General features: G+C 35.2%; 2 protein-coding genes and 1 long non-coding RNA gene across 3 annotated transcripts; 2 read left to right on the top strand and 1 right to left on the bottom strand.

The window, feature by feature from the left end:
* The first annotated feature begins 156 nt into the window (after nt 1-156).
* Nucleotides 157-5851, top strand: LOC109107872 (transmembrane protein 26-like). Its single transcript, XM_019121033.2, has 6 exons — nt 157-706; nt 1142-1238; nt 1459-1536; nt 2356-2561; nt 4207-4286; nt 5307-5851. The coding sequence occupies exons 1-6, from the start codon at nt 516-518 to the stop codon at nt 5606-5608; spliced, it is 954 nt and encodes a 317-aa protein (XP_018976578.2). The 5' UTR covers nt 157-515; the 3' UTR covers nt 5609-5851.
* Nucleotides 5852-9449: 3598 nt separating this feature from the next.
* On the bottom strand, nt 9450-13716 carry LOC109107870 (cyclin-dependent kinase 1). Its single transcript, XM_042773900.1, has 8 exons — nt 13578-13716; nt 12937-12983; nt 12621-12777; nt 11988-12111; nt 11022-11192; nt 10774-10937; nt 9898-10039; nt 9450-9798 (listed from the first exon to the last, which is right to left on the bottom strand). Exons 2-8 carry the CDS (start codon nt 12971-12973, stop codon nt 9685-9687), a joined length of 909 nt encoding a protein of 302 aa, XP_042629834.1. The 5' UTR covers nt 12974-12983; nt 13578-13716; the 3' UTR covers nt 9450-9684.
* A 14-nt stretch (nt 13717-13730) lies between these two features.
* LOC109108586 lies at nt 13731-17042 on the top strand. Its single transcript, XR_002020900.2, has 3 exons — nt 13731-13828; nt 13929-13986; nt 15862-17042. It is a non-coding gene; the product is annotated as an uncharacterized LOC109108586 (long non-coding RNA).
* Nucleotides 17043-23725: the final 6683 nt, after the last annotated feature.

Genomic DNA, 23725 nt, shown 5'->3' with positions numbered 1-23725 from the left:
CTATGTGTACTTTTTTAATAGGCATATAGAAATTAGTGAATGCAGCCCTCTACCGGTCACTTAAAGTTTCACACGTTTCCTTTGTCACTGAAAGAACCCTGAAAAACCCCGCTGCAAAAAGCCTGTTCACAGCTGGTCAGCAGGCTGGTTTTAGAGGGGTTTGGGCCACTTCTGTAGCTGGTCAGGCTGGGAGACCAGCTACTTCCATCTTAAACCAGCTAAGACCAGCCAACCAGCTTAGGCTGGTTTAAGCTGTTTTAGATTTTTTTTTCAGCAGGGAAAGTTTTGCCAAACTGTAAAGAAAGAGTGTCCAGTTATACAATAAACGTACGTTTAAACAGCACTATCTTGAGATCTTTTAGACTTCCTCCAGCTGTGTCCTCAGAACAAACATTTGACCTCTTAAGTGATTTCACACTGACGCTGGTGGGAGGATTCAACACAAACTGGGGACTCAACGGGACTCTACAAGCGCACTTTCCACCGCACAATCCCGGGACACCTTTGCCTCTACCATGATTTTAGTTAAATTCGTGTGCGCGATCATAACCAGGTCGTTATTCATTCTGGTCTCTCTAATCGGCGTATGGAGAGTAAAAACGGTGAAAAATGACAACATGTACTGGTTACTAACTATTCTTTACCTTCCTCTGGTCGTGGAGATGATCATCACTTTAAAACGGAGGAAAGGGAAAGACTACAAATGGTGAGTGATTAATATACGATTTACAGTAGTGACAGACTCACTGATCTTGCTGTTGATCAGTTTCTGCTGGATGAATCACTCTTCTTGATCTAAATAACTTGTATTCAATATTTTGCTTAATTTCTGTTTATGTGGCTTTCAGTTGAGTTCTTTAGTGGTAGCTGTTCTGGTTTCACTTATATTTTTAATTCAATTTTCCTAAAAAGTTTATCAACATTCCTCTCTCCCTCCCTTCCCCTCACTAACATCCTGCTAGACCTATTGTTACTGCTGACACAGTAAATATGGTGTGTAAAGAATACTAGTCTCCAGCAGTGAGCTTTAGATTGGCCCTAAAAGGAACATACAAAAAATAAAATAATCTCAGTAATTGTTCAGTGTGTGAATTTGTGTGTGTTCTGTAAAATGATGTAACCATCTTCTGTCCTCTTTCAGGTTTTCTCCAGCCATCCTGCTCTTCCTCATCAGCATTATTCCATCCATATGGATTCTAGAGTTACATCATCAGGAGAACAAAGCCAGTGACCCTCAGGTATTATTCTACACTGAACAAAATTATAAACGCAACATTTTTGTTTTTGCACCCATTTTTCATGAGCTGAACTCAAAGATCTAAGAGTTTTTCTTTCTTTTTTCTTTGTGTTTTTGTGAAGTCAGTATAGACCTGTTATGCTCATATATAACCTGATATTCCTTCTCACTGTCTTTCCACTCAATAAATTATTCTCTGTGCTTTTTTTTGTGTCTGGCAGTGTAAGAAACTGGACTCTTGGGACAATGTCAAAAGTATATTGCCTTTAAACGGCACTATGGGTAACGAAACACTAAAGGTAATCTTGAAATGTAATGTTTATTTGTTTATATTTAAGTTTTTCATTTGTGGATCAGTGCTTTGCTGTACAAAAGTGACTAATGCTCTGATTGCGATGCATCTGCTATATATATATATGCACAAATTTGTGATGTCATTCATTTCCTGTGCTCCACAACACAGACAATTTTCCTCATAATGCAGTATGCAGCATGGGAAATTGAGCCTTTTGTCTTGCCTTTTGTTTCCTCTGACTTTCTCTAGGATTAATAAAATATTACATTACTTCAGATTTAAACTGAAGAAAATCATGATATATCCATTATATTTTGCTAGTACACCCAGCCATCCCATCACACTCTGCTCTGGTTTTGGTGGGGGTTCTTTGAAACGTTGTCATTGTTATGTTTCATGGAGAATGTCCAAGATGCAAGTTGACACTCATTGCGTTTAAAGGTTCTAGCAAGAAATCTTTATTATACTGCTTTTTTTTTACTGCCTCTATTCCTGTGATGAGTTATTATTTTTAGACCTTATTTCCCGCTTCCTGTGGGTAGAAAACAGGAAAACTTGATCTTAGCTTGTTTTCCTTCTCTTTCACTTGCAAATTTGCCCATTTTGATGCTTTTATCCAAAGTAAACTTGCAGTTCACTCATAACAGGGCAGCGTGAAAACATGCAAAAGTGCTGAATTCTTGTGGTACATAAAATTATTCTTGCCATTGTGAACCTCAAATCATCTTTCTAGGGAATAAAGAGACTTTTCCTATTTCTTGTCAGTGGTGTGATGTGTTCAGCAATTTATAAATAGCTGTCTGTATAATATTGTGTTTTTCAGCACTTGGAGCGCATGCTCACCTCGGTGTGTCCGAATGACTGGATCCTTGGTCTTCATCAGGTTCTGCTTATTCTTCTCATCATTGGAAAGTGGCTCCTCCCATTAGGAGGAGTGACGCGTGATGAGCTGTCTCAGCTTTTACTCATCTTTGTTGGCACGGCGGCAGACATTCTTGAATTTACCAGTGAAACACTCTCTGATGTCAAGTGGGTACTTCCTGTTCTCATTCAGTAAATAAAAGCTTGAGTAAATGCCAGTTCATATGCTATTGTTGATGTACACTACTGTTCAAAAGTTTTTTTATTTAAAAGAAATTTATAGTTTTATTCAGCAAGGACATATAAAATGGATCAAAAGTGACAGATTAAGACATTTATAATGTTACAAATATTTCAAATAATTATCATAAAAATGTATCACAGTTTTCACAGAAATGTTTTGATAATAATAAGAAATGTTTCTTGAGCAGCAAATCAGCATATTGAAATGATCATGTGACACTGAAGACTGGCGTAATGGCTGCTAAAAATTCAACTTTGCCATCACAGGAATAAATTACTTCATAACATTTATTTAAAAAGTTATTAAAATGAATGTTGTGTATTTCAGAAATATAGTGCTGTATTAATGGATTTGAGTATTTTTCGGTCCATTGTCAGGTGCCTTTTGTACCTGTAAAGATCAGCTATTAGTAATTGTTTTATTTGAAACGTTGTTAATGCTAGACATTCAGTAAATCATAATTCTTATACATCACTCACAATAAATTTCACATAATAATAAATACTAAAAACCAATGACATTTCTCTTTCAAATTGTGTTTTGTGCCATTAAATGTCAACCGTTACATTCAAAATGTGAGGTTAATGTTACTGGCAAAGGAAATATCATCACACCACACCACATTATTCAATATTTTTGTATGGCATATTTATGAGGGACAAAGAGAAACTGGGCATTTTCTCAGAAAATCCCTAAAACATTTTAGAAAAAGACTAAGGATGTATTTAAAAAGTCAGACGTTTTTATTTTTATTTCATTTATTTATATTTCATCCACTAAAACGTAATAAATGGTGACATGCAAATATGAAATTACAGTTTTTTCTATTCTTTATTTTTCTTTTTTTGCATTTCAAAATAAAATACAGTTGAATCAATCATATATGTGACCCTGGACGACAAAAAGGGTCAATTTCTCGAAAATGAGATTTATACATTATCTGTAAGCTTAATACATATGCTTTCCATTTATGTATGTTTGTTAGGAAATGACAATATTTGGCAGAGATACAACTATTTGAAAATCTGGAATCTGGTACATAAAAATCTAAATACTGAGAAAATCGTCTTTAAAGTTGTCCAAATTAAGTTGTTATCAATGCATATTACTAATAAAAAATTAAGTTTTGATATATCTACAAAATATCTTCATAGAACATGATCTTTACTTATCCTAATGATTTTTGGCATAAAAGAAAAAACGATAATTTTGACCCATACAATGTTTTTTTGGCTATTGTTAAAAATATACCCAAGCGACTTAAGACTGGTTTTGTGGTCCAGGGTCACATATTGTTAATACATTCAGGATCTCTGTTTTTTCCTGTCAGTGATATCAGTAGTCACGTGAACACAAATGGCCCCTTTCCTGTGAATGGGCCTTCAGATATTCAGAGTTGATTGTTTGTGTCGGCTGGTGAAAAAAGACATGAGAATGTGTCTAAGAATCTGCTCCGTTATGCCAGCCATTATACCCTCTTGATTTTCAAATTCATAAAGACTCATATATAAATGCTAATGCATTATTTGATGCAAATCTGCATAACACTTTCCTCACTGTGTGTTATAGGGAGAACAACCATCAGCTGGTGTATGTAATCTTGGCAGTGTGGACATGGAGTATGTTGCAGTTTCCTCTTCACCTGGCAGGTTTGTGATCACCTGTTTGCATTTTTTTAACATCTCACCATCAAACGTCCAAGATGTTGCTTTGAAAAGCAGCAACATGACCTATAAAATAGCTCAGGATCCCTTAAGTGACTAAAGGAGGACGCTGCTGTTCTGTGAAATTTCAGTTTGATGCTCAGATATCGTAAATGTTTCATCCTGCTCCATCAAAAGTATTTTTCTTACCCTTGGAGCTCACATAGACTTGCGGTTTTGGAAGCAACTCAGTGTAGTGTAACAGTGCTTTAGTCACTTGTAGAACAACAGCATGTGTTTTTGTTGCGTTATGCTTTATGCATGTTTCCCTTTGAGGAATGAGCGCTTTGGCAGCTGCATGTATTTAAATATTACCAAACCCCATAGGAAGAGGAGAGGGGTGGATTTTTTGGATCTTTTCAACCATTTGCTGTAAGTTCAACTGATTTCACTTCTGCAAATTTAGCCTGCTCAGTGCTCACTGATCTGTAAACTATGGAAGCTGTTTTATTTTTTGATTTTGGCAAAATAACTAGCTTCAATAGTAAAATGATATACAAAGTTTAATAAAATACAACTCTTTAGTTTTGTTTTCTATAAAAAAAAAACCAAATAAAATAATATTACTAACACAAAACACAACACAAAAGAATCATCCATTCAAAGAACAAATAGATTGGCATAAACATTTAGAGTCGTTGATTTCCTGTAGTTTTTGGAGCAAAGTGCTCTGCAGTCCGAAAAACAGTCATAGTGGCCCTCTGCCAAAACTGAAGAGAGCACCGCTATTTAAACTCCAGTAAACCCTTCAACTTCAACTTCAATTAAAAACAAACATTTTTACAAATTAACCTTTTATTGAAACAATTAAAACATGATCCAAAACTAATTTTCTGCAAGAACAAAAAACAAAAGTTTGTCTAAACTTGCTAGTGTAACATGCAAATTGGTTTTGTTTGGATTGGAGTTATAATATTCATATCTATGTGTTTGTGTTGCTTTATTTCTCTCTTTCATGTGTAACAGTTGTGACATCCCGGCCACAGAACTCAGATGAGCCTGAGGGTGGAAACGGCTGTTGTAACTTGGTCTTTTTTAGACACAGTACAGATATTTGGAATATCGTGGAGAGTTTGTTTATCCAGGACGGGCCCTTTCTCATGGTACGTCTCATTGTGATGATATACTTTGATGTGTTCCACCAGATGCTGGTCTTTTTTGCTATTAAGAACTTTCTAGTGGTCATCCTCAACCTCTACAGGATCATAGTTATCTGTCAAGACTTTAAACCACCACCACCACCATCATCTACCTCTCCCCCAGTATGAAGAAAGGGAAAAAAATATGTTTAAAATGAAAATTTAGCTTCTTTAAAACAAATGCATTTCATTGTATGTCCAACTGTGCCAGATGGTTTGCTTGAAACCGAGGTCTGAAGACTCCCAGGGGGCAGCAGGGGAGTGCTAGTATCAATGAGATACTCTTAGAATATTAAGTGATATTTTTAATTAGTTTCTGTTTTTATATTTACTATCATTTTGGTTATTTTGTTGTGTTTTTGTCATTTTTTAATTATTAAATATATACCCAGAAAAAAACATAAGAACTACAATAGGTGTTTCATAGTGCATTATGGAATATGTATATATATATATATATATATATATATATATATATATATATATGTGTGTGTGTGTGTGTAGTTAGTTATTCATTTTTAATTCAGTTTTAAATGAGAAATGTTGCCTTGACAACTAGCTGAAATAAAATAAATTCTACGGGGTCAGTGGAAAAGTTTATAAATAAAAAACTGATTAAAATAAATTGATTTAAAAATAAATTTAAATAAATAAATAATACATCTAAGAGTACAGTGCTATTTTATAACATAATAAAAAACACTTTTACATATTTTCATAATATTATTTATATGTTAAAAACATATAGCTTTTACATTTTACGATGGGAGCCCTCACATCAGGATGATCATATTTGGGGGTCTGTGGCATCGAAAACCCCTGGCTTATACTGCTTAAAGACACATTTATGGGTTACAACAGTTTTAGAAATGTATTTTGTATGTGTTATGTACAACCAAACTAGGACCAATATAGTAGATTCATTTTATTTTAAAATATTACTTTTATTAAACTTTTTTTATTTTTTATGGTTTACAATGTTTGTATACCAGACACTGTTGTGAAGCAAGATTTTCGGGCTCAAAAGCAGTAAGAGAACTCTTGTTTTTTTTTGTATTATGAAATGTAGGAGGCAAATGCACATTTATCTACTGTGTACATGTGTTAAAAAGGGGTCTGCTCATGCATGATTACTCGCAGTGTGCATTCAGATACATGACTCTCTGATAATCAGACTCTTTGAGTTACTCTGACCTGAGAACAGGCTGAGGTAATTGGCCTGTAAATTGAGAGAATCTGTAGTTGATCTACAGCAGTTCCTAGTATATCCTTTCAAAGGACCATGTGTTTCAACTAGAGATTAACACAGCTGAAACCAGCATGTGTAGTTATGTCCACTTGTGAACCTATTGAAATAAATGTCTAGTTTCTACCTACAGTATCTGGATTCTCCATGTTTTTGTATGTGGGATGATCTGCTAGTTATCTGACCTTTGGGTTTTCATTGCTACAGTATATATCACCACATCCTGTTTTCTTTCATACTTTACATTCACACAGTATCTCTCAGTTTCCTGCATGTCTTCAAAGTATAAACACAGGGTTGAGTGTTTGTGTCTGTCCTCATCTGTTCCTGAAACATACACACATTCCCAAAGCAGGAAAATACACATTATTTCATTAAACATTTAAGCAGAGATCCTTTTCTATTTTTAGCCAGTGGAGGAATCAGGAAATAGCCACAAAAGAATAAAACAGGATACCAACAAAAAAGTTAGATTTGAATGGACAACAGGGCCATTTTCACCTACTACATATGCAAATTTAAACCATACTTTGATTTTTAAATTTCTGCAAGTACTCTGCATTAAAGGAATAGTTCATCTAAAACTGAACATTTGCTGAAAACTTATATCTGAACAGATTTGGAGAAATTTAGCATTCCATCACTTGCTCACACATGGATCCTCTGCAGTGAATGGGTCGTAAAAATGAGTCCAAACAGCTGATTGGATTACGATGCTGATTTCAACAGCAGGTTGAACTCTCAATTCTAACCCTTCACTGCAGACTAGAGCATCCATTGCCGATCAAGTGATGGAATGCTTAATTTCTCCAAATCTATTCTGACGAGGAAACAAACTCATCTACATCTTGGATGGCCTGGAGGTAAAAAATCTTTTTAGCAAATTTTCATTTTTGGGTGAACTATTCCTTTAACAAGACTAGCATTTCTATTCAAAAACTGCCTACAGGGTTAATAATTTGAAATGCACAAGCGTTTCCTTGTGCTGTAAACCGAAAAGGCAGTTTACAGTAGTGTGCCCTGCTGTGTGCACTCAACCTTTTGAATATTCATGACAGCACCCTTTGTGAAGCCATTATATTGCAGAGCTCTTAGAAAAGTCAAATACTAGTAAAACTGACTTAAATGAAAATAAATATACAAATACATCAGTTTCAGAGTATTACTGATATTAAGATATGATAATAGGCTTTATTACCTAACATGGTACAGTCTATACTTGAAGAATAAACTGATTAGTTAAAATAGTGTAGAATTCTTTTTATTCTTGACGTTTTTGTGTCCTATGTTATTCAAAAAAGGGATAGGTTATGTACACAAAGTCATTTAGAGCTTGCTGTGCAATCACATTTGGAGAGATATCTTTGGAGTGAGTGTAAAGAAAGCTTATTCATTCAGCTAACTCATTCACTGTTTAAACAAATAAATGATCTATTTCAGAAAAAATATCATTAATATGACATGAAACATGATGTGATCTGCAGTGAAATAGTATTTAATGGTTTACAGAGTAGACATGGAGAAGAAAATTAAATCATGAGGCAATAGTACCAGATGACTTGGATGACATTTCCTTTATATTTTTCTGGCAAACACTATGGTAAACATGGAAAGCAAGAGAATGCTTTCATGCTGAAAAGAGAATGAAAGGGTCAAGTGTTTATTGTCTAACCTAACGCTTCCTTTCACTGCACTGGAGATTACTAATTCATTACTGAGGATCAAACAGTGAGCTCATTACATTAAAACAAGATTTTCTTAAAAGATCTAACTCACAAAACTATAGTGGAGAAGTAAAAAAAAAAAAAAAAAATAGATATAGAAATAAAATACTAAGCAATATCAAAAGCAGATTTTATAATCTCCTTTTATAACAAAATTTGGACTTCCTCCACATCTATAAAATAATTTTTATGGACATTCAATCAATCAAATTTAAATCAAAACAATTTTTCAATAAAATTGTAAAAGTACAACATGGTGCTACTAGCACCATGGTTATGGGTTCAATTCCCCATGAAATGCATGAACAGATACATTTTTTTACATTAAAAGAATATTTTACCAAAAAATTAAAATCACCCTGAAGTCATCCAATTAAGATATAGAAGAGTTTGTTTCTTCATCAAAACAAAAAATTAAGCATAATTTTCCTCATTGCTTGCTCACCAATTAATCCTCTGAAGTGAATGGGTGCCGTCAGACACCAGTCCATCAATTAACATCTTATAAACTGCATGTTTGAGATAAGAAAATACACCACTAAGGCATTTTAACTTAAAAATGTTGCTTCTGGCTAAAATATAAGTCCTTTATCCATAATACTGCTTTCTCAAGTGAAAAAGCCATTTAGGAGAGAAATAGGCTCACATCAAGCACGGTATACAAGCAGAAACAGTTCTAAACACATTGGATTTTGATGTGAAAGGAAAATGGAGGGTGGAATTATTTACCTGAAGATGTGTTATTATGGATTATGGACTAGTATTTTGTCCAGAAATGAGAGTTTAGAGTTAAAATGCCTTAATGATAGATTTGCTTTTTACAAACACACAGCTTTCCACTTTACAAAACGTTAATTGATGGACTGTCGTATCGATTACTTGCGATTTTGTCCTCATTCTGGTGGCACCCATTCACTGCAGAGGATCCACTGGTGAGCAAGTGATGTAGAAATAATACAATGTATTAATGTACACTAAAACAGAAGACATCAGTCCATGATGGGATCCTACAAAGTGCTCTTTATTATGAACAGTTATTTTTGTAATATGCCACTTCAGGTCCACAAAAAAATATACGTTTTATTTACAAACGGGCGTTTTATCTAACATAAAACAGGATAGGAAAAAGACATACAAAAACAGACAACACAAAAGTAGAAAACCACCCAATAAACAAATTAACAAAAATTATTGCTTATTGAAAGACTGAGCTTACATTGCTTTAGATCAAAAGTCTATATCTTGAGGTTACTGGCTGGAAGAGTGCTTTTGTCTAAATCGTCAAAATATGGATGTGTCATTGCTTGCCGTGCTGAGATCCGCTTAGGAGGGTCATAAATCAGCATTTTCTAAACAAAAGAGACAACAAAAATAAATATGTGAGGAGAGAAAGGGAGACAAACCCAAACAGATAAGTAGGACATCAGCATGTTAGGAAGCCCTTTTACCATGAGCAGGTCGATGCCGTTCTTGTCCAGGTTTTTCACAGTGTTGGCCAGATTCCCAGATTTCCACTTTGGGAAGGTATTCTTATAATCTGGCAGCGACTCAACATCTGGCCAGACCTCATTGTTAGGGGTTCCTAGAGTCCTAATTATAAATGAAGCACAGAAAATCATTTGTATGCACGTAGCTGGTTGTAGCATCTTTCACACTATTGTAGCAGAACACTTTATCTTGGGATGACTTTTATTAATATTCTGACTGATGCGGAATATGTTTTAAATTCGAAAAAAAAAAAAGGACCCATTATATTGTTTAAAAGTGAGAATAACATTTATAATGTTACAAAATATTTCTATTTCAAATCAGCATATCACCAAATTAGAATTATTTCGGAAAGATCATGTGACATTGATGACTAGAGTAATTTCAGATTTACCATCACAGAAGATACACTGACATAGAAAACAGTTATTTTAATATATATATGGGGTAATATATATACATATATATAATAATAATAATAATAATAATAATAATAATAATAATAATAATACAGATATCGAATTGTCAAGTGATACCAATACATTTAAAAAAAAAAAAAAAAAAAAAAAAAAAAAAAAAAAAAAAAAAACCTTTAATACTGTCCTTCTGACAACTGTAAGCACTATCTTGTGTAGAAAGCCAACCCTAAGATTTTAAATGGAAAGATGCAACTACAAGCATCACAATAAAATGCATTTCCAGCTGACAACTGCACATACACTATAAATTCACTTTGTTAGCATTAGCCCAGCCCTAACTGTCCATTTAACACTTACATTATTCTGTGAAAGTCTTAGGATGTAACAATATCAAAGTTGTTCCAGAAGTCTGTATACCTGAAGATCCTGAAGAGCTGGTCTATTTCTGAGTCTCCATGGAAGAGCGGTTTCTTGGTAGCAAGTTCAGCAAAGATGGTACCAATACTCCAGACGTCTACAGGTGTGGAATAACGTGAGGCCCCCAGCAAGACTTCTGGAGCTCTGTACCACAGAGTGACCACCTTTGCAATCACACAGTGAGAATAAGCACACCAGCCTGATTGATTACAGAACTCTTTGAGAAAGGAGAATTTGCTGTCATGTACCTCATGTGTGTATACTCTGACTGGGACTCCAAAGGCACGTGCCAGCCCAAAGTCTGCCAGCTTAATCACACCTTTATTATCAATCAGCAGGTTCTGGGGCTTTAGGTCACGATGCAGAACCCTGCGACAGTGGCAGAACAGAATCCCCTCAAGGATCTGATACAGGTAACTCTACAGAGAGGACGCACACACAGACAGTTACAGTTACTTCCAGGGACAGACTCTATACTTGGGTCCTACTGTACAATCCAAACATAAATCAAAACAAAACATTAGGGAAAGTAGTAGAGTTTATAGATTTTGAAGCATGAAAACTTATCTGACTAGTGTTGAATTTACACTACCATTTAAAAGTTTAAGATTGGTGAGACTTTTAAATATTTTTAAAATTAGTCTCTTATGCTTACCAAAGTAAAACTGTAAAAAGTCAGTAAAACGGTAGTATTGTGAAATATTATTGCATTTCAGTCGTCAGTGTAACATGATGCTTTAGAAATCTTTCTAATATGCTGATTTGGTACTCAAGAAACATTTCTTATTTTTATCAATGTTGAAAATAGTTGTGCCGCTTAATATTTATGTGAAAACCGTGATGCAATTTTTCTTTGATGAATAGAAAGTTTAAAATAAAATATACAGTATTTGAAACAAAACTCTGTAATGTTATAAAAGTCTTTGATATCATTTTATTGCATCTTTGCTGAACAAGTGTATTAATTTCATAACAAAAAAAAACCCTTCAAACGATACTGTATTATGAAAGCAGACATCACTACAAAGGTTTCAAAGATCTACGCTGGAAAAAAAGGAATTTAAAATAAGATTTAAATAATGACTTTTTAAAATAATAATAAAAAACGATGTGACGTAAATAAAGGAAAAATATTTTAAAATTCTGCACCATTTATTAATCAAATAAGCTAAACTGAAGTTGTATGTTTTAACATTGTACACTATTTAATGCACCTTAACCAGCATGGGCTCCATGAACTGGCCTGATGGGATGGAGTCCAAATACTTCTTCAGATCCATGGACAGAAACTCAAACACCAGGTATAACTTTGACTCCTGCATCAATACATCCAGCAGGCTGTAAAAAGGGAACAGAGGAAAAATACAGAGTTGAGTCCATACATAAAGCAGCAGTGAAACTGGAAACCATCATTTTCCAAAGCAGCTGTTTGTTACATTTAAATCTTAAAATATAGTAAAATAGAAAAGTTATTTCTAGCTGTGAAACAATTGTAAGTCTCACAATACTAATGTTTTTCCTACATTTTAACAAATGAATGCAGCACCTGGTGTGCATATGAGACGTCTTACCATAAAAAAAAGACATAAGGTTTTGAACAGTAGTGTATACACAGCAGTCATTTTGTTGATTAGGACAACTTGATTTATAAAGCGTTAAGTTGAACTCATCATGAATGATAAAACGAAACTCATGATGAAGCAGAAAAAATGATGAAATGTCACTATATATACATATTCATCAACAATCTTTTGCAGTAAGTAATTCTAAGTTGTACAACTTAAGGGTTTTGGTTCTGTTTTATGTAGATTATCATAATGATGTCATGAAAACTCTCAGTCTCTTACCGTACAACGTTGGGGTGCTGGAGCTCCTTGAGGAGGGAGATCTCTCTGACAGCAGTGCTGGGAACCCCCTCCTCCTCACTCTCCAGGCGGATCTTCTTCATAGCAACCACCTGTCCAGTAGTTTTATTCCGTCCCTTATAAACCACACCATATGTACCTAAGGAGCAGACACACACACGGCTTTCCAGCAGACATCTACAGAAAAAAAATCCAACAGGGACTCTCATATTTTGCCTGAAGGGAACTCTAAGAGGGACACATTGAGGCCAGGTGACAACACTAGTCAGCTGACTACACAAAGAAAGATTCAACTTACCTTCACCAATTTTCTCTATCTTCAGATAGTCATCCATTTTCTCAACACTTTGAAGAAAAACAAAAGATCGAAAAAAAAAAAAAAGTTAATTTATGACAGCTTAAACATACTGAATGATACTGTTAAAAAAAAGAAAGTGTCATCAACAATCTAGATGTGTGAAACAAACTTCTTTTAAATACACTTGCTCAGATTTGTTTTGAACATACTATCTAATATAAGTTGTGCTATATAAATACACATACTCACGAGGAATAAAAGACTGACCTTTCTGACCTTTAGTCTTGACATCACAAACATTATAAAATACCAAGAAATTTCTGATGATTCATAAGTATGTGCTTATAAAAACAGTCACATTTTTATATCCATGTTTTGCAAATCAACCAGTGTGACCACTTTAAATCAAGACACGACAGAAACGTGGAAAACGCGATACATACAGCGATCTGTTTTTATACAGGACCTATATTTGTAAATCATGCTAATCAAAGGATTATTATTAAATTAAGATTACAGTATAAATTGCACGCTGAAGTTAACGTTAAATGACTCAGTGAGGCCTGAGCAAATTTAAAACGTTCAGCGATCAGAATCAAAACTGGTAACAGTCACTCATTTTTTTATATATTAAAACTCACCTTCTCTATAACTATAACAAATCTGGATGAATAACCAAACTCTGCTATTTTCCGTCGATATCTGGACGAAGCTCTTCGAGAACAGAAAGAGCTTGCGGATGTTGTGTACCTCAATGAACTGCGAGTTCCTTGATTCAAACTGGCCGCGTACACGTAATTCAAAAGCAGCCAATCGGAGTTCTCGGTGGACTTCAAACTAGCCAATCGGATGGTAGGGCGGTTAGGAGCGGGAGCATGGCGTCTGTCCGAGTGTGAGTGCGCGTGCGCGGTTTGTTAATTTAACAAATTTTCCCACTGTGTTTATGGCTACAGAATCACGGGTAGAACTAATGTTCTCGTTTCACTTTATAGGTTGTCTTTAAAGACACTACTGAAAAAGACACTTCATGATGTTCAGTGCTACAGTCTTGTAAGTGTTTTAATTCCACAAACTTTCCAATGCATGACAAATACAGTAAGTATAATTATGTTGTATGTAGCAAACATGTTTGGTTTGTGTGTGGGCTTTTTTGGAATGCCAAACTTGACAAAATTAGAAATAAATAAATACATAAATATACAAAGAAATGTAAAAAAGCGAAAATAAATATATCAATAAATATACAGAGAAAGGTAACGCAATACTCTGTTTCACCACGTGGCGTCCCAGTTGGACTGCTGTATTCAGTAGGTGTGCTACCCCATTGTCTCCACAGAAAATTTTGATATTCAGTCACAAAGTGAAGTCTGTTTTTTATTCAACTCCTCAAAAGAACTATTTGAAAACATGCTCTCAAAAGGCCAATGAAGCATAACTAGGCTGTCTAATTACAGAGAGATATAGGAGGCCTAGTCCCAGGGATAAAATCCCAATTCAAACCCAAATCCTCAGGGGTAGACACTTTAATTAAAGAAGTGATTAGTGGCAAATTCTTAAGATGCACATTTGAGGCGCCCTGATTGGCTGAAGGAACAAACACATTGTGGAATGGAAGGACTCAAATTCATGGTGTGTGTTGTTGTCATTACTCTTATACAATGCTACCATTCTATATGATAAGGTACTGTTTTAGTCCAGGTTTTTAGCACCCTGTTGAGTTTTATTTTATGATAATGACCATCATCCCTCTTATTACATGGCTACTTAACAAATAAATAATAAATGGCCGTTAAATATTGATTTGAGTTTAAATTATTTTATTATAAGAGTGATAGAACAGACAGTAATACTGTGTAGGACTATATGGTCAGTGATGCATTTTAGTGGTCATTGTACATTGTGTCTCATTTAGATACTATTGTAGTTTTTGTTATTATTTTGAAATGTTTTTTTATTTTTTTTATTTTAATTTTAGTTTTTTGTGTGTGTGGTTTTGTCATTTTTTTAAATTAATTTTTGTTTTTAACTTATTTAAATTTTAGTACTTTATTACAGCAAGTTAAACAAAAAAAATGCTGAGATAAAATAAGTTTTCATTTTATGATTTTCAATTTATTTATTTTTTTATATTTTAAAATGTATTTTATTTCAGCTAATGTTTGTTTTATTCCAGTTAACACAAGTGTTTTTTTTAATGGTTTTAGTTAACTATAATAACCCTGTTCCAGAGAGCCGTGTAACACACATTATTGCTACTTTTTTTGTCTGTCGATACATCAGATGTCTGTGAGAGAGACAGAGACATTGAAGCACACACACAGACACTGTCTTTCCAGTCCAGCTGTGAGAGACTCGTGCCTCTAAGCCATATACTCAGCAGGAGCCTTCAGGGAGGAAGATGAACCTTGTGTGTCTGTGTGAGAGCGAGAGACAGGATGTGTGTGTGTGTGTGTGTGTTTACATGAGTGTGTTTTTGAAAGAAAGGTGTGCTGATAAAAAAAAAGAGGTCATGATGAAGGGGTTTGAGAATGGGGTACTGAACTAGAGACAGAGGAGTGGGCAAATGCTACAAATAGTTTTTAGGACACTGAGATCTTGGGGCAAGGGAGGGCTGTTGTGTGTCTGAGTGACTGTATGTGTGAGTGTGTATGTGTCATATATAGGACAAATTCAGGACCAAAGAGGATTCCCTCACCTAGATTTCATGTTTCACATGACCTTCATATGTGAGATTTACTACTGCAGTAAATGAATGCATTTAGATGGAGAAAAACACTGATAATAAAAACTGGCTTATTATAAAGCTCTGATTATGTCAGGTTAAAACATTTATATTAAACTGTTTATAAAATGTTGTTTGCTTGTATGATATCTTAATATTCTGTGTTGAATATTATCCATTTTCTCTCTCCCTTCACTCAACAGACTCTCTAGCATTCCTATACCCAGGCTTTGTTGCCATGGTGAAAGCATGTGGTTTCCTGGCGTTGCCATGGGGATTTCCTCTCTGAACATTTCTTCAGCAATCGTACACTTGTCTCTTTCTCAATCACTCTGCCTTTTTTCTTTCCCTGTGATTGGTGGTCTCCCCTGGTGAGGATCCTGGGTGATAGTTGGCGTGACTGTGTGAAGGACAGTTGATGAGTCTTGATTCCCTTCAAATGAGGATGAACGTTTTTTTTAGAGTGACCTTGAGCAAGCGTGGCCTCGTTGGCTTTAAGTCTCCTCTCACATTTGGACACAGTTTTGCACAAATGAGAGTACACATTGAGCAGAAATGATCAGCTATAGCTGATTATAATGGGCATATTATGGCACCCACTCTCTCTCCACCCCCACATGCACATGCAGTTTCTTGTGCTTGCGTTTATGTGATATAATGTGCCCTCATTATGGCAGCGGTCTTATTAAATAGCATCTGGGTTAAACAACATGAGATGTGATGTGTAATCTCTCTACCGCTATTTCCTATTAAATCGGAAGCGAAAAAAATATTCAGAAATATCCTGTGGCATTCACCCCACAGCTGAGTTTGGTAAATATTTTAACACCCTTAAAATAAGAAAATATGTGTTATGTGTAATATGACATTTAAATTTTGTGAAAAATTAATTTATATTTATTAGCCTTAGCCACAAATAATCAGCATGATGTTTTTTTTTCCTACAGATGTTTTACGTGGTTGTACAAATTACAAAAATTGTGCTGTAATTACTCATTTTATCTAATTTATGCATTTAGCAGTTGCTTTTTTCTGCCTTTAAGGTCTTGTTCTAAATAATAGTCTGTCATGTCAGGATGTCGAAAGCCGTTCCCTAAAAAAAAAAAAAAAAAAAATCTTTTATTTTGTCTTTTTTTACTGGAAAATATTTACACATTCTGAAAACAAGAAAAAAAAGTTTTCCTTACCCCATTAACATTTTTGTCCTCATAAGCATTAATTAAACAAAAATGTTATGCTTGCTAAAAATTTTAAGCTAAAATTTTATTTTTTAAAGCATTTTATGCTTGAAACAAGAAAACTCTGCCAAAGGAGTAAGAAAAAATATTTTCAAATTTCAAGATATATTCTCTATTTCTCTATAATAAGTCGCATTGAAAGAAACACTTGAACACTTTATTTTTTAAATAAATCTTAAAAGTACAAAAGTCAAGAAAATGGTCAGAATATTATTCAGAACAAGTTTTTATACTTACTGTAATTTGTAATCATATTTTAATCACAGTTGACATAATTGTGTTAATTTATAAAAGACATTTTACAGCACATTGACATTTGGTTATACCTGAAAATAAGAAACTGTGCTGAAGCTACTGAAAATCCTGCTTCAGGGTCACTGAAACAAGATAATTTGATTGAGATATGTGTTAATTGGCTTGATGAATTATTTTCTCAATGCCTGCAGCTTAAAATGATCTGAAAGACACTGGACAGGGAGACTCTGCACTGGTAATTTCCAGCCTTGTAGCGCTGTCCTAGCATGTATGTTTGTGTGTGTGTGATTTGTAAAGGCTCTTCACAGCAGGTGTTCTTACATAATATTACTGTGAAGTGTTCCAGAATAAACTTGTGTACCTCCCCCAAACATTCTACATTTATACTGAGTAAATGCTGTCATGCCCGGAACTAATTCATTAGTCTCTAAATCAGTGGTGTTTATCTTTTTTCGGCTCAACTAGATTCCTCTTGCCAGGCAGTTTCTGTCACAAGGCAGTTCAAGGTCTAAATGTGTTTACAAATACCTCTGATCATTGAACAGCCTTTGTGGTTGGTGTATATTTGTGTATTGAGTGTGTGCATGAGTATGTTGTTTGTGGTTTGGAGTATGTGAAGGCTCTGGCTATGCCAGATCAGCGGAAGTCCTTTCAACACCTCTATCAACATGTACTTTCTCTCCTCCTCACTTTCCGTTTGTTCATTTGACCTCTAATAAAGGTCACTTCCTCTTTAGTAATCCCATATGCAGTGTATGTGGGCTCAGGTTTTGTTTGCATGTTGAGTGTATCCCTGCTGTGTGTGTACATGTGTAAATATGCATTTGGAAACAATAAATGTGAGAGTCAACAGTGAGGACAGATTTAAATTTAAAAAGGCAGGGTGATTTGCATGTGAACATCAGTGTTTTCTGTGTTAGGATGTTCACATGATAAAATGTTCTAATATAAAATTTTGATTAGATGTGCCATAGTGTTCATGCTACAATAAAAATAAAATGTTCTAATATAAAATTTCTATTATATCTGCCATCTGTTTTATTGTGTGTTTATATTTTTCTCTGATGTCTGTCTTCTGTTTTATTATTGTGTATTTTACTACTCCTATCCTCTCATATGTTAATGATTGAACATTGCAAGTGACTAATCTATTAGTCTACGTCATCTGCCCTGCACAACTTTCTTCTGTTTTTCTTTCCTTTACACCTTCCTAACATTTCTCTATCAAACTTTAATTTTATTTTTCTCTGATGTCTGTCTTCTGTTTTTCTTTCCTTTACTCCTGCTTAACATTTGTCTGTGGATGTTGGTCTTAACCCCGCTCTTCTCTCTTACCTGACCAAACACATTTGGCTAGCACACATTAATCAGGCTTGCTTTAGCTGACTCTCTCTCTCCATCTCTCTCTCTCTGACAGAACAGACCAATGGATTTTGTTCTGTGTTCTGCTGTGGTCGGCCGCTCTGTTTTATCTACCTGGCCCTTGTCGTGCACACTTACACAGTGCTTTAGGTTGTTGGGAGCTGTGAGAAAGTTGTGTTGCATTAGCTTTGGGTCAGCAGGTTGGAAAGGCTTTGTTAGGGTTCTCATACTGACTTCTGCTGCTCTGGAAACTTCCCTGCCCACAGAGAGTTGGCCAGCTTTATAAAATGGGAAACTCTTGTTAGTTGCATTAAAAAATAATGGGCTGCTCATCCCTTGTCTCATTTTAGAGTCAGTGCCCCACAAAATAATCATTCTCTTGACTACATTTATCAAAAAAAAGAAAAAAAGAAAAAAAGTGCTTTAGTCGTACCATGCACTACATTGAAGGCCCTTTCACATGACTCAGTGCCAAGGACTGTTTTATTATTTTACTGCTCATTCATTTGAAAATAATATTTCATGTGTAATACCATGATGATTATTCGGTCAATCTCAGAAAATGAATTTGATTTTATGTTTTTCTAAAAATATGTTTCTGTACAGTACACATTTTACAAATTCATACAAAACCAGCACCTTGTAAAAAAGTTAAATTTTCTCATGAAATCAGGTTGTATGCACCAGATAATTCTTTGATTTTTGCAATGGTGCATGAATTGTCCAGTAATCATTGGCTGTGCTTCAGCAGGTCTATGGTGATTGGGATCAGAGTTGAAGTTGTTTGAAAGAATGACCTAATGGGATAGTATTGTGATGTAGCTTAACACTTAGCATTGATTTCAGTGCTTTTGGGAATGTTTTTTGTTTCATAAGAAAGGGTCTTGATGGCTACCATGCTAGTGAACTATGTATATCATGGCATTTACACCAATGTTGTTTTAATATTATTTCTATAGTATTTATTGATATTTTGAGTTAGCTTTTATACCATAGCTGAAAAGCATGGTCATTTTTATAAGTGCTTTCAGGGGATCCTGAGGTTGTATTTTATATACAATCCCACAAAGACCTTTTACTTCTCAGCAAAGAAGCATAGTACAGATCAGCATGTTGGTGTACCAAGATGTACCAAGTCTGTATGAACAAAAATAGTGATCAAAATTGTGCTGGCTAAACCTTGTGACAGTGTGGAACGGTGAGCAGCGACTCTGATGTGAGGCAACCAGTGGAACTAAAAAGAGATTCTCACCGCTGTCTATTAGTGATGCCTGTTGCCACGGTTACCCATGACATCTCTTTTCCTTGAAATGCAAAAGCACAGTCATTGGTTTCTTTCTATTTGACCTCTCTTTCTCCAAAATAACTAATTGATGCATCTCTTGTTTACCCTGACACTCTTTATGTGACTGTCTCTCTCTTTCTCCCTCTCACTGCTTGATGGTGCTAAGGGAGAATCTCACATTATTCACAGGTTCCCAAAAGCGTACAAGTGGGCTGGCAAGAGAGTGTAACCATGGTGATGGGGTAATGGAGTGATCACCGTAGCAACATTGCTTGACAGGTGTATGGAAGGACTAACAAGGCTTGTGATTATGTCTCTCGTCTTTTTCTTTCTCTCTCTCTCTGTCTGTCATTGGCCAATCCCTGTCTCCCACTTAATCAGAGACTACTATATTTTTAACCAAAATTAGCAGCACAAAAGGAAATGAGCCTATCAGCACTGATCTGCTTAGTATGCCCTCAAGACACTACATGAACGTCAAACAACATGTTTATTAGATCCTGTACCCACTAAATTACTGAAAGAGTTGTTACCTGTAGCAGAAAAACTGCTTCTCAATATTATTAACTCATCGTTATCTTTAGGTCACGTCCCAAAACCATTCAAGCTGGCGGTTATTAAGCCTCTAATTAAGAAACCAAAACTAGATCCTAGTGAACTGACAAATTACAGACCCATTTCAAATCTTCCATTTATGTCTAAAATTTTAGAAAAAGTTGTGTCTGCTCAATTGTGCTCCTACCTGCAAAAAAATGATCTCTATGAAGAACTTCAGTCGTGTTTCAGGCCCCATCATAGCACAGAAACTGCACTTGTTAAAATTACAAATGACTTGCTTCTTGCATCAGATCAAGGCTGCATCTCATTGCTAGTTTTACTTGATCTTAGTGCTGCGTTCGACACCATAGATCACGACATACTCATAGATAGATTACAAAACTATACAGGTATCCAAGGGCAGGCTTTAAGATGGTTTAGATCCTACCTGTCCGATCGCTACCACTTTGTTTATCTAAATGGGGAGTCATCTCATTTATCCCCAGTAATATATGGAGTGCCACAAGGATCTGTCCTAGGTCCTCTGCTATTTTCAATATACATGTTGCCCCTTGGTAATATCATTAGAAAATACAGGATTAGTTTCCACTGTTATGCTGATGATACTCAACTATATATCTCAACAAGACCAGGTGAAACTTCAAAATTATCTAAGCTAACAGAGTGTGTTAAAAATGTAAAAGATTGGATGACCAATAATTTTCTCCTATTAAATTCAGATAAGACAGAGATATTACTTATTGGACCAGAAAACATCACACAGAATCTCGTAGATTACAATTTGCATCTAGACGGATGTACTCTTACTTCCTCTACTGTCAAAAATCTGGGTGTTATATTAGACAGTAACTTGTCTTTTGAAAATCATATTTCCCATGTTACAAAAACAGCATTCTAACCATCTTAGAAATATTGCCAAGCTACGAAACATGTTACCTGTTCCTGATGCAGAAAAGCTAGTTCATGCATTCATGACCTCTAGACTGGACTATTGTAATGCACTGCTAGGTGGTTGTCCTGCATCCTCAATAAACAAGCTACAGGTAGTCCAAAATGCAGCAGCTAGAGTCCTTACCAGGTCAAGAAAATATGATCATATTACCCCAATACTACAGTCTCTGCACTGGCTACCTATTAAGTTCCGTATCAGTTACAAAATATTATTACTTACTTATAAGGCCCTTAATGGCTTAGCTCCTGCGTACCAAACTAGTATTCTACCACGCTACAACCCATCACTCTCCCTAAGGTCACAAAACGCTGGACTTTTGATAGTACCTAGGATAGCATAGTCCACTAAAGGAGGTAGAGCTTTTTCGCGTTTGGCTCCCAAACTCTGGAACTGCCTTCCTGATAATTTTCGGGGTTCAGACACACTCTCTCTGTTTAAATCCAGATTAAAAACACACCTCTTTGGCCAAGCATTCAAATAATGCATCTCATAATTTTGGACTGCAGTTATATCTGATCAAATTTGCATTATTATTCTTTAGCTTGGGTTAAACTAATTAATTTTACTTGGCTGGAACAACAGCTACGCTAATTATGTCTCTATTTGTTTCTCTGCTTTGCCACGGGATTTACATCCCGTGGTAACTAGGATTTACACAAGCTCCAGTCTGGATCCAGAACACCTGAGAAGAGATGATGCCAAACCCTCAGAGGACCTCAGATGATGCTAATCCCGAGACAACATACAGAACTACCACATTTTGCTCTAAGTTTGATTGCATAATTGCTGTTAACAGTGTTTATCGTCTGTTTGTTTATGTCTTTTATTGATTTTTCTGAACATTTCTGCCATATGCACATGAACTGACAGTCACCACTGATAAGCTACTACTAATATTGTAGAAACTTAATTTTCTGTAAAGTTGCTTTGTAATGATTTGTATTGTAAAAAGCGCTATACAAATAAACTTGAATTGAATTGAATTGAATTGAAAGTACAAGTAAACTGTAATTTTGAACCCACAGTCATCATAGTACCACTTTAATGGCCCATCGTACTTATGCTATTTAATATAGTGGTATCCAACTTCACATACTTTACAGCTGTTGACACATGAGAAAGATCTATAATGTGCAGTGGTTAAATATTAAATATTTGCAGAAGAGATAAACAGAGAAATAGCAAGATTTGTGAACGTACTTAATAGCGAGTTCATAAGTTAAAGTGATATATTTATGTGTGTGTGTGTTTGAGAGAGTCTAAATGAGTGTGTTTCAGAGCTGACGGGGCACTTGAGCACTGAGGCAAAGCCAGACGGTCACTTTGGAAAATAAGCTCTGGATGCCCACACTCCCAGAGAAGGGCTGACAAAAGCTGAATCAAATCACAGACGTTCACCGGAAAAGAAGTGGGCAGCACATGCAGACCCGGAGCTCTGGTGCCTAGTTGTGTGACGCAAATCTTGGACTCCCCACGGGAATCGTGAGGCAAGGCATCATGAAATATTGCTTATGAATTAGGACAATTTTATGATTTAGCGCAAATTAACCCTCTTTTTGCATTTTCTTTGCTGAAATATTTTTATTACAAACATTGTTCTAGTTTTTTAATATTTGGAAACAGTTAGGCTACCAAATTTTCTACAATGCTCATTTGTTAATCAAGAAACATTTATTATTATCATAACATTTGGAAACAGTTAGGCTACCTAATGTGCTACATTTTTGTGGAAACCATGATACTTATTTGTAACACTTAGGTCAATTTAATGTGTCTTCTTTGGATAAAAGTAATAATTTCTTATTTTAAAAAAAAGATTGACTGACTGTCAATTTTCTGTAAACACATGGTATATTTGCCACTTTAATGAAGCTTTAATGCAGGGAAAATCATTCCATAATATAACCACAATGTAACTGACTCATAATGCCATGAGAGGGTCCCCAGAAAGGGTCAAGGATCCCCTCCACTGTTGATCAAGAGGATCATTCCAGATCATGAGGTAGAGAGATGAAACATTTAGATGTAGTCTAGTGTTCTGAAGAGCTACAGTAGTGTGCAGTTGTCAAGCACTATTACAGACTGGGCTTCTTTGTGTTGTGGCATTATGCTGATAAAAGCAGCTAAGCCGATTAATATATGATGTTTTGCTTTGACCTCCATCGTTCAAGACAGGACCGAAACTCACTCTATCCCGACTTGCTATGGCACCAATTAATTTTTTCTGTTTGCACAAGATACTGTCACAAAGTTCCTTTTAAATAAAGTTATTTCCAACTATAATGAAATGTAATTGGACCTTTTCAGGACGAATGAGCTTTTTATGGCTTTGTACAATTGAATATATACGACAATGCAATTACAGAATCTGAAGTCAAATTCAGTCCTAGTTTTGGATATATTAGTCATATTTGTAC

Source organism: Cyprinus carpio, chromosome A17 (genome assembly GCF_018340385.1).
Source record: "Cyprinus carpio isolate SPL01 chromosome A17, ASM1834038v1, whole genome shotgun sequence".
Lineage (NCBI taxonomy): Eukaryota > Metazoa > Chordata > Actinopteri > Cypriniformes > Cyprinidae > Cyprinus > Cyprinus carpio.
The sequence above is the reverse complement of the archived record's forward strand: the minus strand, read 5'-3'. Positions and strand labels throughout refer to the sequence as shown.

Bases quoted from the DNA above. Each gene is read 5' to 3' on its own strand.
- LOC109107872 (XM_019121033.2), top strand. From the start codon at position 516: ATGATTTTAGTTAAATTCGTGTGCGCGATCATAACCAGGTCGTTATTC. The intron at 1,537-2,355 runs GTAATCTTGAAA...TGTGTTTTTCAG, and splicing joins TGGGTAACGAAACACTAAAG to CACTTGGAGCGCATGCTCAC. The intron at 4,287-5,306 runs GTTTGTGATCAC...CATGTGTAACAG, and splicing joins GTTTCCTCTTCACCTGGCAG to TTGTGACATCCCGGCCACAG.
- LOC109107870 (XM_042773900.1), bottom strand. From the start codon at position 12,973: ATGGATGACTATCTGAAGATAGAGAAAATTGGTGAAG. The intron at 10,938-11,021 runs GTACATGACAGC...GTGATTGCAAAG, and splicing joins TCAGAGTATACACACATGAG to GTGGTCACTCTGTGGTACAG. The intron at 10,040-10,773 runs GTATACAGACTT...ATTTATAATTAG, and splicing joins CAGCTCTTCAGGATCTTCAG to GACTCTAGGAACCCCTAACA.